At 49.7% G+C, this 17,299-nt stretch overlaps 1 protein-coding gene across 16 annotated transcripts in view; it reads left to right on the top strand.

Annotated features, from left to right (window-relative positions):
* NEDD4L (NEDD4 like E3 ubiquitin protein ligase) overlaps positions 1–17,299 on the top strand; it is a 301,195-nt gene that overhangs the window by 219,521 nt on the left and 64,375 nt on the right. For all 16 annotated transcript variants that reach the window (XM_036010086.1, XM_028523927.2, XM_036010084.1 and 13 more), the window contains 4 exons: positions 8,969–9,019; positions 14,085–14,146; positions 14,310–14,412; positions 16,069–16,235. In XM_036010086.1, coding sequence (XP_035865979.1) covers positions 8,969–9,019; positions 14,085–14,146; positions 14,310–14,412; positions 16,069–16,235 — 383 coding nt within the window. The remainder of the gene's footprint in view (positions 1–8,968; positions 9,020–14,084; positions 14,147–14,309; positions 14,413–16,068; positions 16,236–17,299) is intronic.

Genomic DNA, 17,299 nt, shown 5'->3' with positions numbered 1-17,299 from the left:
TGCAGAGAGGCCGGAAGGAGCAGGAGGAGGCGGGCCTCGTTTCTCAGGATGTCCTCGGCAGATTTGGGGCAAGAAGAAGGCACACACTGTGGTCTTGAATTCAAACCTACTAGAATCTTAAGTTAACATTAAGTCTCTCCTCACCCTTCAAACTCTTTAAGGTACTATGTAATCATTTGCTTAATTGTTCACAACGCTTTGAGGTCTTCTTTGCCAGACTATTTTTCTCACCGACATTGTAGAGAGGAAGAGTTTTTCACTGCCACCCGCCTCGAGGAGGAAGCTCTGAATCAGGGGCGTCCAACTCATGTTCCCCGGGGGCCACATCAGCCCCGCAGTTGCCTTCAAAGGGCCGAAATAATTGTAGGACTGTATACATGTGACTACTCCTTAACTGTTAAGGAGTTGAAATTACTTTCGGTCCTTTGAAAGCAACTGCAAGGCTGATGTGGCCTCTGGTGAAAATGAGTTGGACACCCCTGGTCTAAATAAAAAATGAGTTTTGAGGGAAACTTTTAAGTAACAACCTAGTTAATGGCCTGACTTTATGATCGATTGTATGCTTTGCACTCTGATCTCCAAATGTTTTTGCCTGCTGAACCTCATAAAGAGTTCTGAAGAACTCTTTCACACACATTTTTTAAGGTGGCCTCTACAACTGATCAGTAAGCCAATACGTTACTAATTCAGAAGCTGCAAAATGTGTCATTTCTAGTGTGTTATGTATTACAAGTGTGCTTCAGATATATTTCGTATTGTAGCCCGTGCTTTGGATTTTTTTCATCTTGGGGTTGTTCATATGGCTTAATTTATGGATGATGTCATCCATAAAATAGAATTAGCAAAACCAGTTCATACTGTTAAAAATAGTCAACCATTTCAGGCTTATTTCCTGTCACTAAAAAAAAATCTGACTTCATTTTTTACATCAAAGAAACATGGAAATCAGTCAGACGGATGGTAAGTGCACCAGGTGGCGTCATCCCAGGGGCCTGCTGCAGGTGAACCGGGCTGTGTCTTTTTCCTGACCTCTCGCTCTCTTCGCTCCCTCCGGAGCTGGGTGTTTTCAACCCTCCTTCCTTTTTCGCTCCAGAGGCTTTTATACCCAGCTCACTGCACATGGTAAGAGTCAGGGAAAGTGAGGTGCGTGCTTTTTGGAAAGCAGGAAAGAAGGTCATGATTTAGGCAGTGAGAGGTAGCAAAAGACAGACACTGTTCTCAAGTAGATCAGGTGTAGGGAACGTGGAAGGATCTGGAAAAGGATTTCTTTTCTCTCCCAGCACCCCTGGACAGTCTGTCTGTGTGTCCACAGGCATGTGCGTCCTTCACTTGGAAGAGCTCTGCTTCAGAAGTTATCGGAGGGGGAGGCAGTTTGTAAAAGAATAAAAATTATTCAGCTCCGCTTCTTTTCTCCAACTTGACTCATTTCGCTTTTGTATTAAAATAGAGATGAGGAAGCAGAAGGGCGCACAGAACAGTGTGCACACGTGGTCCAGGATCACGTGCCCTGCACGTCTGCGGACTGAGAGGCCTGCATCTGGCAGACGCCGCCCTGCAGCAGAGCGAAGCCCGGGTTTCCCGAGGGAGGGGGGGCAGCCTGTTACTGTCTTTCCTCAAGCCCCTGAGGTATGAGGTGCGGGCTCTGGGTCCTGGGGCTGAGAGCGTGGGCTCTGGAGTCGGACCGCCTGGGTTCATGTTCTGGTTGCTACTTACTAGCTCAGTGACTCTGGGCAGGTTTTTTATTTTAACCTGCTAATGACTGTTTCTGGCTAATGACAGGTGAGCTATATACATCAGCTTATTATCCTTTGCAGTCTTGAACTTCTCACCAGAGTATGGCTAGAGGTTTTCCCCCAGTACATTTTGACTGAGTACCCTAGCCAGAGGTGTGATTTTAGCCGGAGGGTGGCCATTGAGAGAGAGAGAGAGAGAGAGAGACCAATCAGGATCCACCTGGGGCACCAAACCTCATATCAAGGCTGTGTTCACGGGACCTTCATGAAAAGTCGGTCCGTGTCCTTGTGCAAACCTGTATAACTCCCGTTCAGAGTCGCCACGCATTCAGATTCCAAGAGGAGCACCGCACTGCACGTACGTTACACGTGGTATTACATTCACGCATCCGGACGGTTGCCCGGACAGGCAAGCAGACGGACTCCAGCTTCACGTGCCCTGAGGTGTATGAGGAAGAACTGGTAGCAGTAACTCTGTTAATGAAGTCAAACCATGCAAATGACATCGAACCACGGTGCCCTTAGATTCACTTTTCCCTATCACCTAAGCCGTACCTGGGCGCACTGTGCTGGCTTCTGACAGTGTCATCATGAATTGTTGCAGGGGAGTGAGGTCTCTTCTCAGGCAGCGAAGTGCAGAGAGAAAGGACAGAATCTAGAAGTACTTTTACTTGCTTCATTTATAATTTGTTATTTTAAAATTGCTTGCAGAAAATTTAATTTTAAAACTTCCCTCGAGGAGAAATGAGACACTCATCCTGAGAAAACGGTCTTTGAAAGCTTGAGAAATTAAAACAGTTGTATAATAAATTCAGAAGTACAGAATTAAACAATATCGTGCCATTCAACGAATCCAGCGACACACTTTCCTTTTAGACGAACTTTGAAATTCAGTGTCTGCTCAGCTTCTCTGTAACAAGTAGAACGTATGTGAATCTACCTTATTTTTAGCAGATTGTATAAAATTTTAGTTTATTCAGCAAATAAATGGAGCGTTCCTTTCATGAGGGGTGACGGTCGCGCTCAGGTTTGTCTGCGTTTGCACAGTTTGTAAAGATACGTCAGCCTCATCGGAACCTGTCGCCGTCATGTGCTCGGGACCGTCCGTGCAGCGGGGCAGCCCTCCAAGGTCTGTGTCCCTGGTTGTGCCTGGGCTCAACAGGAAGACGTGTCTTAACAGGAAAATACGGGAGATGAACGAGGTGGTGACACACCATGGAGCTGACTGCCCTCCCTGCCTCAGGCAGCCCCTCTGCCTCCGGCAGCACAGCCGAGCCCTGGCCGCCCCTTTCCCTCTCGGTGGCCTCTTCCTCCACTGTCTCCTGCGTCTGCTTTATGTCACTCTCAAGTCAGCGACATCCATGTCCTTGTTGCTGCTCTGTTGACAGTGACGCTGGTTCCGAGGACTCTAGATGGGCCCCGTGTTCAGGACCCGGAGTACGTGACCGTACTGAGTCCCTCGTTGTGCAGAGAACAAACGTGCATCCAGGAGCAGAGCACTCCTGATCGGGCACTGCGCCTTCCATGTTCCCGCCTGGTCCAGACCCCCCTCAGGCAGCCTCATCCGAACAACTTACTGCGCCCCCCCCAACCCCCCCCCCCACCTGAGCCCTCTTTCGCCTCCGGAGTCTCCCCTCCAGTGAACTCTCCCTCCAGCTGCGAGGGGGCCTTTCTGAAGTGCAGCGTTTGCCCGCCGTCCGCCCCTGGACATCCTCCTGTATCTCCCCCTCCCCTAGGATGCCGCCCACCCTCCCACCTCAGCCAGCCACACGGGGCCCTGCAGCCGGCCTCTGTCTTCTCCTCCCGCCCCCTTGCTGGCCATGCTCCAGCCGGACAGACCTTCCACCCGGTCTCCACCTTCAGAGCCTCGCAGCTCTGCCCCGATCTTCCTGCATGCCATTCCCTTTCCGCCCCCAGCCATCCTCCTGGCAAACTCCTACTTCATGACCCTGCTTGGAGGTCATCCTTCTTGCAGTCGTCCCCCGTCCGGGGCTCTTGGCAGAGTGAGTCACTTCCTCCGGGGTGTTCTTGCAGCATTCTGTGCCCACCTCCGCCGTGGGGCAGCTCCTGTGTGGGAGGGGGACTGTGTCCCCAGAGCTGCGGGGGGCTGGCCACCTGCGGCTGCTGAGCACTTGAAACGTGGGCGGTCCTGGTGGAGGTGTGCCGTTCATGCAAGCGAGGAATCCAGATCGGATTTCAAAGGCTCGGTGTGAAAAGAACGGAAAAGGTTTCAGTAATAATCTTTAGGTTCTTCACACATTCAAATGATGGTATTTTGGATATATGGGGTCACCTGGAATATATCGTTAGAATTCATTTCACCTGTTTTATTTTTGCTTTTTAAACGTGACTTGGTCCTTTTCAAATTCTGTATGTGGCTCGCATTTCATTCCTGCCGCACGGGACCCGTTAGCTTCTCTCCCAAGGCGATAAGGGCGCCGGGTCTCAGCACCTTTAGGGTCTGACACCATGAAGCACAGTTGGTCTGTGGGCGGCCCGTTGTCTAGATGATCCCAAGCGCATGCTTCCAGTCCCCCCAGAACAGAGCCCATTTTCCTGGGCTGGTCAGTCCTGGTGGCCGCGCGTGGGGCCACCCTCTTCAGAGGGAAGCGCAGCACACAGGGCCGAGTTTAGTGGTTCGGTGATGAGCCCAGTGACGGCTTCGCATTGGACGTTGTGATGTTTCCCTCGATCTATAAGCTACAAACACCAAATCATACTATAGTTTTACTCGTAAGTTCTTTTTCCGTAGCTTATGTCCTGATTCCTCCAGGCCTGAGAAATACAATTCTAAATATAACTTCCTTGGAAGGCACTTCACACTGATTTCTAGGATGGAACCCCAGGCAATCGGTAGCACTGGCTGGTTTCCTTTGGTTGCGCTTGAGCTGCTTTTAATCTTTCGGTGGTGTCACACACAAAAAATAATTTTAGAAAATAATTTAGTATGCCTATTTGTATATGTATGTGACTGAAATAAGTTTCTCAAAACAGTACTGGTCAGCATCTCATGTGAGACACTAATGTTTTCTGTTCTGTTATATTGACCTTTCTAAGTGCATCTTGTGCTCTGGCTGGTGTGGACCATCATCCCATAGACCGAAAGGTCACGGGTTCGATTCATGGTCAGGGTGCGTACCCAGGTTACAGGTTCCATCCCTGGTCGGGGTGCGTATGAGAAGGCAGCCAGTTGATGTCTCTCTCTCCCCGCACCCCACCTTCCTTGTCTTTAAAAGCATTGGAAAAATGTCTTTGGATGAGAAACATTTTTCTAAAAGGCTTCTTGTGAACTGCTAGTGGGATTGCCGCTCGTAGTTTAAACACTATCTTAATATAAAGCCCCAGGACTACGTGTGGGTCTCTGTACCTGGCAAAAACTGCCTCTTCTGTCTGACAGTCTTTCCTAATGAGCCTTTCTGGCCCCTGCTGTCCCCCGAACACCCGTCCCTCGCCTCGTGTGCCCATGACCTCCGTGGTCGTCAGTGTGGAGTGAGGTTCTGAGCACAGCCCTCAAGGGCATTCTGACCTGAAAACCAAAAGTCTTTGTTGTGTCTTAATGTGTTCTTGGTGAAATTGAGTCTCTTTCACTTTCCGAGGACAGCTAAGTGCAGTATCCACTCCGTGCTGGCAGCTCGGCCCAGCATGCACACAGGGAGCCTTGGGAAGTGTCCCGGGGCCATACTAGGGCTCGTTGGCACTGTCAGAACAGTCCCCAGCATTGGGGCCCAGTGACACTCACCCACGGAGCAGCATTCCTCCACGGCCTTCTTGTTTGAAAGGGAAGAGGTATTTTAAAAGCCAGGAGGGGTGGTCCGGAATGTAGTTAATCATCATTTAGGGAGCAAGCTCCGAAGGAGACAGTGTTTGATATATTAATTTCACCTTTCCTGTAATAGAATATAATTTTTTTTACCTTCTATGACACATTCCAGGGGCTCTCCTTGGCATTGTCATGACACTGGAAAAATATTTGATGGCTTGTCAAAAGGGAACATTTATAATTGGTACTAACCTATATATTTTCAGCCTCTAGACTAGCATGACAGGTAATTGAGGTGGACACTGAGAGCACTTCCCGCTCAAAAATAAGGACAAGAAATGCCAGTATTCGTGGCACGTGGTGAAACCAGTTGGGATTTTGTAATCTCTTACAGTTAGCATGAAGCTTGGTGGAAATAATTCTGTAGTGGAAATTATTAAAAATTGACTTGATTAAAGTAGTTTTGTTACGTTGGTGTGAGATGTTGTTCTGTGTCATGATGACCTAAGAATACTGTCATGGCCTCAGACATCTCTCCAGGGCCCGCAGGTGGGGACCCTACACACCAGCACACTGTCCCTGGCTCGTCACCATCAGGCCCAGGTGTCCCTGAGACACACCTGCTTCTCGGCTTGGCATAAAGGTCTCGAGTAGCCTCCGCAACCCCCTACTAGACTCTTCTGTGGCACTGAAGACATGTTTGAGGGCTGGTGCAGCGTCATTAACCTAAATATTTTTCATTACCTACAGTGTCTTCAGTTTGGGCAACAGCGGGGTGTTTTGAAAGCTAGGTCTCACCACCGTGTCCCCCTGCCTGATGAAACACTGTTTCAGCCAGTTCCTTTGTACCATGTTCTATTCCAGACTGGATCCCTATTTTACTTAAAAAACCATTTTGTTTCAGTGTCCTTGATGTAAAGCAGAAATAAGAGGCTTGTGTTTATGCTAACGGTGAGGTTGCTCCACCTTCGGCTGCTCTAGAGATGCTTATTTCAACGTAACGAGAGGGCTTGTGCAGGAACCAGGGACCAGTGAAGCTGCCCTGGTCATTGCCTCAGGGGTGTCGCCACCTCTTCCACCGGCGGAAAGGAGCGGAGTCCGAACAGGAGGCAGTGCTAATGAGGACCCAGCACATGGGCATTTTCCCAGGACACCCCCTGCTTAAGTCTCATCCACAACTGTGTAGAGCCACCATCCCAATCGGGAGCCCAGAGCTGGTGCCCAGCCTCGGCGTCCTGCCCGAAACTGAGACAAGGGCAGCAGGTCACTTCGTGAGGAGCCCGGACTCTGGAACCCAGTGAGGAATTGGAGCAGGTCACATACCCCCCCCCCCCCCCCCCCCCCCCCCCGGCACTGGGCTCCCCACCTGGACGGCAGTCTGATAATAGTGCCCACGTGCTCCGGTTGCCTTGGAGACCAGGTGTGGTCTTGCACCTGCTTCACCGCTGCAGCAGCCCGAGGTGGCAGGTGCCTGTCTTCTGGTGCCTGAGCAAAGCTGAATTCATGTGATCAGTTTAGAACCCTGACATCTCCCCCAGAAAAACCACGTGGGCGTATAGACATTATGTGAATCTTTGCTACAGTGCCCTGAGGTTAACGGTGAACGAGTAGCCTGTTAATGCTATCAGGTGATGGACGGAGCTTCCGGAAGGGTGGTCGGTCGTCTCCTGACGGCTGTACGCAGTGTCCTTTCCTTCCACAGTGTCGGCACCTGTAGCAGGCGGGGCAGGGGGAGTCAGGTGGCAAGGAGGTAGACATGGAACTTCTGGTCAGTAGTCAACAGACTTCTGGTTTTTATTTTTAATTTTTTGTTGTTGTTGTAGAGTTAACTGATATTTACTCTCGCTTTGCAATTATAACAAAATCAGCCAAACTGGGAATGAGAGGGCTCCCTAATTCCTGGGCAGAGAGGGCGGCTCCGTTTTCTGAGCCTTTTGCTCTCTGCTCCTTTTGTTACAACATACAGCATTTATTGGCGCCTTATAGCCTGGGGCCAGATGAGGTGTCTCCGTGGTGGGTCGTGGCAGCTGCAGCTGAGAGAAGAAATGGGACCCTCGTCGCAAGGCCTGGGCTCGTCTCATGCTTCCTGCACGCCCAGCTGGGAGGAACTTTGGTTTTTCACTATTTTTCACACACAGTTTAGAGGAGACAGAGAGCTTTCTAGTTAAGTACGTTTTTTAAATTACCGAAAAGGAGATCCTAATCCTGGAGCAAACCACGTCACTAAATCTCATGCATATTTACCAGCTGCTGCTGCTTTTTAATGCAAGAAGAGATGTCCTCCACGCACATTTGAGTGGCTTCTGTCAGTGAGAAAGTCTCACACTGAACCAGCGGAGAGGGGCAGCATGAGCCCGCACTCGCAGTCAGGAGGTCTGGATCTCCCTCGGGCTTCTCCCCCAGCCGACTGGAGGACCGGGCTGATCACGGCTGAAGAACTTGCCAGATTCTGGGCATTTCTCACTGTGGCGGGTGCCCTGCCTGTTCTTCTCCGAGGGCCTCAGACGTCCTGGGTTCCGATTTGTACCTTGGGCCATGTGAAGCTCAGGGGCCGTGGCACGGGCACTCCACCAGCAGGACACAGTGTGTGCATGGCCTGCCAGGCACCCTGGGGTCCCAGCCAGGACCCCAGAATCTGAGCTGTGTCTTCCCAGGCGACTCCCGGAGTCTGCAGGGGTCACTCGTGAGAGCTTCTCCAAGTGAATTTAAGCAAGGTCCGTCTGAGTCAGAAAGGTTTACGCTGTGTAGTAGATGCGGGGAGAGGAGGGAGCATGGTGTGTCCAAAATTGAACCAGTAACTAAGCCATGGACTTAGGTTCTGAAGCGGTGTACTTATTAGATTGAAAGTTTGAGGCCATCCTTTATAAGATTTATTGATAACCAGACTGTATACACTTTGCCTAGACTCTCAGCTCTCAGGGGGCTCTTTAATTCATAGCATTTGAGCAATAAATATAGGGCTGAGCAAAAGTAGGCTTACAGTTCTGGGCACGCAAAACCCCGGGAGTATTCTCGCATTGTTATTCACTAATTAGGGTATTATTTCCACATGTGCAATGACTGTAGCTTGCCCCACCCTGTGTTTGCTATCAGTAAAATGTTCCCCACCTGCCTTTACTTTCTTCTCTTTAGATTGGTTCGGCTGTGGCCCTAAACCCTGTCACCCCCAGTGTCCCCTCCTTGACAATCAGGTGCTCTCTGGGTCCAGCTGATGACCTGTTACCATTCTCTTGGGCAGTGGGTGCCCACCAAAGTCTTGGGCAGCTGAAGGTCAGGGGTGTGAGGCCTGGGGTTCCCCTGTCTCCAAGGCGGCAGCTGTGTGCGCCTCATCAGGGCCGTCTGCCTTGACCTGTCCCCACGGCTCTCCAGTGTCAGGCCCTGGACCTTTGTCTCTGTTTGTAAAGAAACGTTTTAAAGAATGCCAACACTCCGTGAAATCGACGGGAACATTAATTCTTTGCTTTCTTCTCGACAGACACGAGACGACTTCCTGGGACAGGTGGACGTGCCCCTTAATCATCTCCCGGTAAGGACAGTCACCTGCTTTCTGTTGCCTGTTGTGAGGAGTGGCTTCTGATTGTTGGCAGCGGGATGTGTGTTCGGAGTCACACTTCCTCGGCCAGTGCAGAAGGCCGAAGTGCAGAGCGAGTTCTCTGGCCCCAGCTCTTCTCCAGAAAGTGCTCCGTTCAAGGGGATAAGAAAGAATCGGGTGTCTCTGCATCCGTGAGGCTGCCGGTCGGTGTCGCCAGCATCTTGCTCTTCTGCCCTTCAGCCTGCCTTTGTCAAATCATGCAAAGCAGACACCTCCCTCCGCCAGCCCCCTTCTTGTCCCTGGGCTGTCTTGGCTTTCAAGCTCACCCTTTGGGTCTAAGCAAACATGTGTTCCCTTTGTCTAGAATCGCATGTGCTGTTTCTCATGGGCCACATCTGTACACATTGCCACGTAGCTTTCTCAGTCAGAAAGCTTCTCTGACGGAAGACCCTGCTGGTTCTAAGTGAACTTGTCAGCTTTAGAAATCGTGGTTAGCATGTGCGGTGTCGCCGCCGTTTCTCCCTGCTCAGGTGAGCAGCGCAGCCTTTGCAGCTGCTGACGAACAGCGGGGGCCTGCGGTGCTCCTGAGGCAGTATAGACAGACCGTGGGGGCGAGACCTGGAGGCTGGGTGAGGGGCTGGTCACCTCGTAGTCCGGCTTCGGTTTTCCACCTCGCTCCACCCCTCCCGCAGCCCTTGGTTCCCTGGGCAACACAAAGGGATTGAAACAGCAGCCAAGGAAGGATAAGTCAAATGTTCCTGCCTTTTGTTCTTGTTGTTGTTGTTGTTAATGCTTTGTGTGAGCAAACCCCTTAATAGTCTATAAAATAGGGTGACTTAAACCACCCAGTGTAAGCCTACCGCTGCATTGAAACGGTGGCTATTGCCATATACAAAACACCCAGAAAGCCACTCTGTAGCTTACCCAGGAGGCTTTGCAGATATGTTGGGAAGGAATGTGAGAGCAAGCAATTTTTTCTTACGTACTCAGGAGAGCTGTTAAGGGAGAAAGGTTTCAAGTGCATTCCCTTCCGAAAGATTAGAAGCAACAGTGACACCATTAAAGTATATTAGTTTCTATATAAAAACCTGGAGCTCCAAGGTGCGTGAAGAGGGTGCCTGTGTGTGCGAGAGACGACTGTGTAAGCCGGCAAAACCTGAGCGTCCCTTTCCGGTCACACTGAGAGGACGTGGAGGTGTCAGCATCTGCGAGGAAAAACTCTCCCCGTGCTTCCCCATCAGTGGGTCTTCTGTTCGTGCCCGTCAGGTTGAAGCGGGAATGTCCTCCGATTTTCAGACAATGGGGGTTGGTTGGCCAGTTCTTTTACGTAGGTGTCCCCAGCCACCCTTTTTCTTACTGCAAAAATCCCCTCTCGGTCAAGGCAAACTATGTGCTAATATTCTCTAAGAAGTGGAAGTGAAATGTCTAAACACCTTGCCCTGACAGCGCCTCCTTTGAGTGGCTGAGAGCAGATGGGTTTCGAAAGGGTGGTGGGACGCCTGGAGAGGAGAAGACTATTCCTCTTCAGAGACCAAGTCAGGAGAGGCAATAGCCGGGCTTTGGGTTTGGTGGAGGCAGGAGCGAGCCTTCCAAGAAGGTGCCGTGGCCCAGGGCTAGAACAGAAAGCAGCCAGTTAAAGAGAGCGGAAGGGCAAAGGCTACAGGGGGACTTTTACACGGGCGGAGCCCGCTGAGGGGCGGAGCCCGCTGAGGGGTGGGGCCATCTGAGGGGCGGAGCCAGCTGAGGAGTGGAGCCTCCCACGTTTGCATCTGCAGAGAGATGAGCTTCCTTTGGAGGGCCATGGTCTCCACGCTTAAAATGGACCAGCTTAATGGGGCCAACTGCAGGCTGGGAGATGGACCCCAACGGAAGCAAAAGGAGAGGGGCGAAGGTGCATTCTTACCCTGCAAGTGGGGGTGGAACCCCACCAGCATAGTCTGAATGGACATGGCCTTGGAGCTGCACTTGTGTGTGTGTGTGTGTGCTCACATTGTGGGACACTCATGGGAAAACTGCACGTTGTCATTATGTTGATTATGTTTTTGTGGTAACATATGCATGGGTATGTAAAATGAGTAGTTAGCATTTGAGTATATTTTGTGGAGTGCACGATGGGTGGTCTTTCTTTTCTTCAGTGCGTGACCCTTGTCAAGGCAGATGACGTATGGCCTATGGATTTAATATTTGTCAAAGTCTTCCAATTTTAGACAAAAGAAACTAGGTAAGCTATCTTAGTAGTAACAAGAGAAGATAATGGAGAATGGTAACATGGGTCAGAAGGACACTGCTGTGGCCTTTCTCAAGGTTTAAGGAATCTTAAACATTGATGTTTAATCACGGGCGTTTGATCATTAGTTCATTTCGCACAGCCTCATCAGCTGATAGAGAATCTGTCTATTCCTTCTGAAGGTATTTGCTGGTAGGCCTGGTTCTGATCCGAGGGAGGGTCAGAGAAGCAAGCCCCTCCCTTGGGGGTAGCTTGGCATCGCTGCTGAGGGTGACAGCCACATGTGGTAGCTGAGCATTTGAGACGTGACTGCTGTGGTGGAAGGACTGGATTTATCCTTTTATTTCACTTTATTAAAATTTAAATTTTAAAAGCTGCCTATGGCCATCAGCTGCCATACTGGACGGCATGGGTGTGGATCACAGGGGAGTGGCTTGGGTCCAAAAGGCATGGTTCTGGCTGTTGGGGGGAACTGAGTGTTCGCTGAAGTCCTGTTCAGTGTGTGGCCTGAAGATGACAGGAGTTCGTGTACAGATCCGCCACAGTGGCCAAGCATTGTGGCGGGGGGCAGGGTTTCCCAAACCCACCAGTTTCACTGATGCCTTTTCATTCAGCTTTTTCCCCTGCCTGAGGCTGCTTCTCTCTAGTTCTGCATATCGAGTATACTGAGAATATTTAACTGAGTTAATAGGAAAAGGCCCTGAAGCTTCGAATCATAGAAATTAAGATAAAGAATGGTAATTGCTATTTTGAAAATTGGCATTAGCAAAATTGTTAATTATCTATGCTTCCACGTTGACATACATATGCACTTGTTTATTATAAGGCACTTTAAACCAGGAATGAGGCTTTCTCTTGTTGTCCCGTAATACCATGAACCTTTATTCTTTAAAAAAAAAAAAAAACTTACCTGCCTTGATTTGGTCTTAGAAGCTGGCGACACCTGAATTGAAGATGAAGATGTTTGTTTTCTAGATCAGGAGCTTGATGGGAAAGATGCCGGGCAGCAGAACCGAACTTGGTCTAATCTCTTGTGATTGTTAGGAGATTATATTCAATAATTTAAATACTCTGTTTTGTGTTGTTGGGTGTGTGATTTTGAAAAAGGAATGTTTTAAACTTGGTGACGATGTTTGCTGCAGAACCCCCTTCCCTCGCTGGAGCCCCGCAGGCGTGTTGGTGCGGCCATTGGTGTTTGTGGTGGAAATCCTGGCTGTTAAGTTCTCCAGCTGTAAAATCCCTGACCCCAGGCAGCCTGCCAGGAAGATGAGAGGGTCAGAGCGACCCCAACCTCTCTAGGAGCAGACCCTTCAGGGATGCACAGTGCAAAGTTACTTTGGTGTCTTGGTGCCTTGGGCACGCGGGCCTTCCTCGGCTCGCTGACCAGTGTGGGGTCCCTGGATTCGTTCCGTGCCCTGGTGGGCCTGGTGGGCCGTTGTGAGAGCCCGGGCGGGGGCTCTACCAGGGAGACGAAGTAGCGGGCTGGGAGGAGGGTATGAACCCGGGTGCACTCTCTACTGCACGTTAGAGTCACTACCTCGGTTATTGACCACGGTGGGCACGGGAGGCCATGTCAGCTCCGTCATTGTCCCCATTGTCCCCTGACAGGGAAGAGTAAAGAGTGATAATGAGAAAGAAAAGAAACTTCAGTTTTCTGCCTTTGCTCATTAATTCCTTAGTGCCCTATACCTACTAAATGCTTCCAGATAAAAGAAAATAATTTTAGAATCATGGTTCACTTTCACTCTTGGCCCTCAGACTCAATTGTCCCATCAACGAATGGCCTCTCTCACACACCCCAACCAGGGACTGAACCTGCAACCCAGGTGTGTGCCCTGACCAGGAATTGAACCAGCAACCCTTGGCTTTGTGGGATGACGCCCAACCAACTGAGCCACACCAGTCAGGGCAAAGAGTCTAGGTTTTTGAGCTTTTCCTAAATACAGTATTTAAAAATTACTGAAATAATAACATTTATTTTTTCCAATTTCCTACTTGCTTTAACCAGCTGGTTTGGCACAGTCTTAGTTTCTTTGATGAACAGGTGAATGTTGCGGTTGTGCCCTCATAGCTTCATGAAAGAACCACCAGCAAAAGGCAGATTAATGGGGCCACATTGGACATTGATCTCTTGTGGAGGAGATAATCTTTCAATGACGTTAGGCTGGTGACATGATACTTTAATGTTACAAAAAAGGTACAACCGCCTTCACAGATTAGATCTTGCATGTTTCCCTATTAACTCCATGTTCAGTTTTCTTGAATGACAGCAGCACAGAGGCGCCAGCGACGACTGGTTCCCCAACGTTAATCAGTGGGAGACTGAGGGCTCCACCCTACAGTTAGAAATTACACTTGGCCTTGACCACTATCATTTGCCATTTGTCTAAGGCTGGGGTTGGCTCCTAAAAATGGGTGTTGACAGTGACATCTAGTGGATCTTGAGCAGATGGTGTTCTGTGACCTATGCAGTGTTTGATTAACTCTCAAGGATGGGTTACGGAACTGACTCGGCCTTCACCAGTCCCATCTTTTTTTTTTTTTTTTTTTTTTTTTTTTTTTTTTTTTTTTTTTTAGAGAGGGAAGGGAGGGAGAAAGAGAGAGAAACACCAATGTGCAGTTGCTGGGGGTCATGGCCTACAACCCAGGCATGTACCCTGACTGGGAATCGAACCTGCGACACTTTGGTTCACAGCCCACACTCAATCCACTGAGCTACGCCAGCCAGGGCTCAGTCCCATCTTTTAAAACGAAAATGTGCTCTCTGTAATCCAATTTGGTATATCCAAAAACACGGCCTATCAGGAGTGTTGACTCTTTCTCTCCCTGTAGACAGAAGACCCAACCATGGAGCGACCCTACACGTTTAAGGACTTTCTCCTCAGACCGAGAAGGTGAGAACCTGGGGGTTGGGAGGGGTTGTCCTTTATGCCTTGGTTATTGGGTCTTTTTCTGGGGAAGCTTTGACAACTGTTGTTTTAGCTTTTTCCAAAAGTCATCCTATGAAAGATGAAACCAAGCCATAGCCTTGACAACCAATTTTCTTCTGTGGCGCAGTCATAAATCTCGAGTGAAGGGGTTCTTGCGGTTGAAAATGGCCTACATGCCGAAAAACGGGGGTCAAGACGAAGAGAACGGCGAGCAGCGGGGCGACGCGGAGGTGAGCGGCTGCGCCCCGGGCCCTGGTGTCTCTCCCCTGCCTGGGATCAATGAGTCGTCCACCTTAAGCCTTTATTATTTAAGGACACAAACGTTTATAAAGCGTAAAGTGGAAAAAACTTACAAGTGCCCATGAATCTGTATTTGATAATCTACCAGGATGTGTGTTTTTATTAAAAAAAAAAAAGATGAACTTCTTATGTTACGACCCTAATAATGGTGGAGGTTTCTCATTACAAAATGCTAAATCCATATTTTATGAATCGCCCCAGCCCTATGTGAAATTTTCCTCCTGTATTTAATCCCCCAATGGCTTTGGACTTTCGGCCCTTTGTAAAATTCCTTTTAGCCCTTGGAATTGCTTCAAAGTGGATAAAGGGATTTAGGAAATCTTTTCCAGGTTTCTCCGCCCGTTTGGCCCCCAGGTGACAGCGCGCATTAGGAAAGCTTTCCTCTGGAAATGCCGCTTCGGAATTAGCTGTCCAGGGGACGTTTCCTGGTTTCCCTCCTAGCCCTGCTGCCTTTTACCTTTCTGGCCACACACCTGTACCCTGGGTCCCGTTGTCCCTTCTCAGCACACCCTTCAGATGGTGCTGTTTTGTCAGATTCCCATCTTGTCCCTAAAAACGCCCATCCAACAAGGCCTCTCTGTGGCCTGTTTGCACATCTGTTTGCAGCTGTTGCGTATATGTGATATGGGGCTGTGTGTTACGGGCCAGCCCGCCAAACCTCCCTCGGCCCAGGAGGTCGGATTTCCAGGCAGTGTTTCATCTGTGAGGGGGAGTGAGCGAGTGGGTGGTAGACAGTCATGAATGTTAAGATTTCACAAGCACATCAGCAGATTTTTATCTCAAATCCAAGGAATTTTTTTTTTTTACCCTCTTCTAGCCTTCCAACTGCAGCAACCCGTGAATTACTTAATTTTCCAGAGACTTTACTAGGGGATGTGAGGAAGGAATACTTAATGCCTAAAATATGTGTTGCAAAAACGGAACTCGAACTCTGGTGCCACGATGCCTGTGTATGTGGCCCCAGCATAAAGTGGGGAGCATCTAAGTGGAAAGCCACAGCGCCCACACTTCTTGTGGCTCCCGTGGTGGTACCAGATGCAGAGTGGGAGCTTCACACCCAGAGCCAGCCTCGGCGCCATCCTCCTGGGGAACAGTGGAGCCCCGTACCTGCTGGTCACTCGTGCTGTGATGTCTGTTAGCGCGTGCGTAGTATGGCTTATCTTCTCAGCTCCCTTTTCCCTTGGGAAGGTGTTGAAAAGATGACCACATAACGTGACCCATGTCATTGCCTTGGCTTTGTCTGGCCCTGGAGGCCTACAGGTCAAATTGACGAATGTGAAATACCAGAGGGGTGTGTCATGTGCCTTAGTGACACAGCAGGCTGCACACATCCCACTCTCTGTTGCTCCTTACAGTACAGTCACCCCAGAAGGCAGCACAGTGCGCTGGCCGTAGCTCAAAATATTGTTAAGACTCCTCTGGAATAGGTGTCATCCCCCTTTTGGGGAATTTCTTCAAGTGTGGCACATGAGGCCACTGCAAGAGCCAGAGTGCAGCGAAGTCAGGATGCAGACGGCACTGTCCCTGTGTCCTCCGCACACCCGAAGAACCCGCCCCCTGACCTCCCGTCTGATTTTACTCCGCAGCACGGGTGGGAAGTTGTGGACACGAATGACTCGGCTTCTCAGCACCAGGAGGAGCTTCCTCCACCTCCTCTGCCCCCGGGCTGGGAAGAAAAAGTGGACAACTTAGGTCGGACCTACTACGTCAACCACAACAACCGGACCACGCAGTGGCACCGACCCAGCTTAATGTGAGTACCGTGCGAAGGTCAGGGGCGCACGCTCGCCCGCTGCAGTTAGTGTGGACGCGGCAGCTCTTCCGCACGAGGCCGGGAAAGACGTCTCACGTCTAGAAAAGCGCGTGGCTGTGTGGCACCCCAGGGTTCCTCTCCACTGAGTTCAGGGGCTCAGCAGCTGCCAGAATTTGCATGTGGCGAGGAAGCTCTTGCCTTTATCACGTTCTGCCTTCCCTCTATGGATTCATGAAACATGAAGCAGAGGTTACGTTTCCTGGGTTCACCTTACGTGGGGTGCCTCTGTCCTTCCCCTCCTCTGCAGCTTCCTCTTCTCAGTAGCCCAGAATGGAACTCTTCCCTAAGGATTTTGGATTTTTATTCCCTTTAATTATTTGATTTGGAAACCCTCTCAGGAATTTTGTTTTCCCTACTGGGGAGATTTCTATAGCACCCCCTTGACATAATTAGGAACACATGGGAGAGTGCAAACTCAGAATTAGTAATTACTGTTTACTCTGCGCCCTCCCCAGCCTCAGGGATGCAGTGCGCACTGATTACTATTTTGTTTGCTTGGCAATTTTTGGTTTGATGATGGGAAATAAACACTAGTTAAACCTCAGCTACTATAACAAAGGAGTTGAAGTAGCTTGTTTTTAAATCACAGTGTACAGCAGGACCTAAAACTATTAATATGCAGTAAAAGGTAAAAACAAAGTATTAAAAGAGGAACAGAAAAATGATTCTAGCCATCACGAGTTGCATGAGTAGCCAGGCTTCCTTCGCAGCCAAGATAAAGGAGGTAATTGTCAATGAGTTCTGTAACTTGCAATATGTACTTAATAGCCAAGTATATCGGGTGATAATTTTCTCCTTAACCCAGACTCGGAAGGAAATTTGCTAATGATATTTTTGAAACAAGTGGTATTAGCAACGTGATGGATGGTGATGCTGATAACCCCTTTCCTTTAGAAATTGCGAAGATATTCTGCGCATGAATCTGGGCGGGGAAGGGGGCCGAGAAGTTTGGTCTTTGCTTTGGTGGTGTAGAGATAGAGCTTGAGGAATCTGCAACAGCCAAT

Source organism: Phyllostomus discolor, chromosome 9 (assembly GCF_004126475.2).
Source record: "Phyllostomus discolor isolate MPI-MPIP mPhyDis1 chromosome 9, mPhyDis1.pri.v3, whole genome shotgun sequence".
Taxonomy (NCBI): Eukaryota; Metazoa; Chordata; class Mammalia; order Chiroptera; family Phyllostomidae; genus Phyllostomus; species Phyllostomus discolor.
This window is presented reverse-complemented; position numbering and strand designations above follow the sequence as displayed.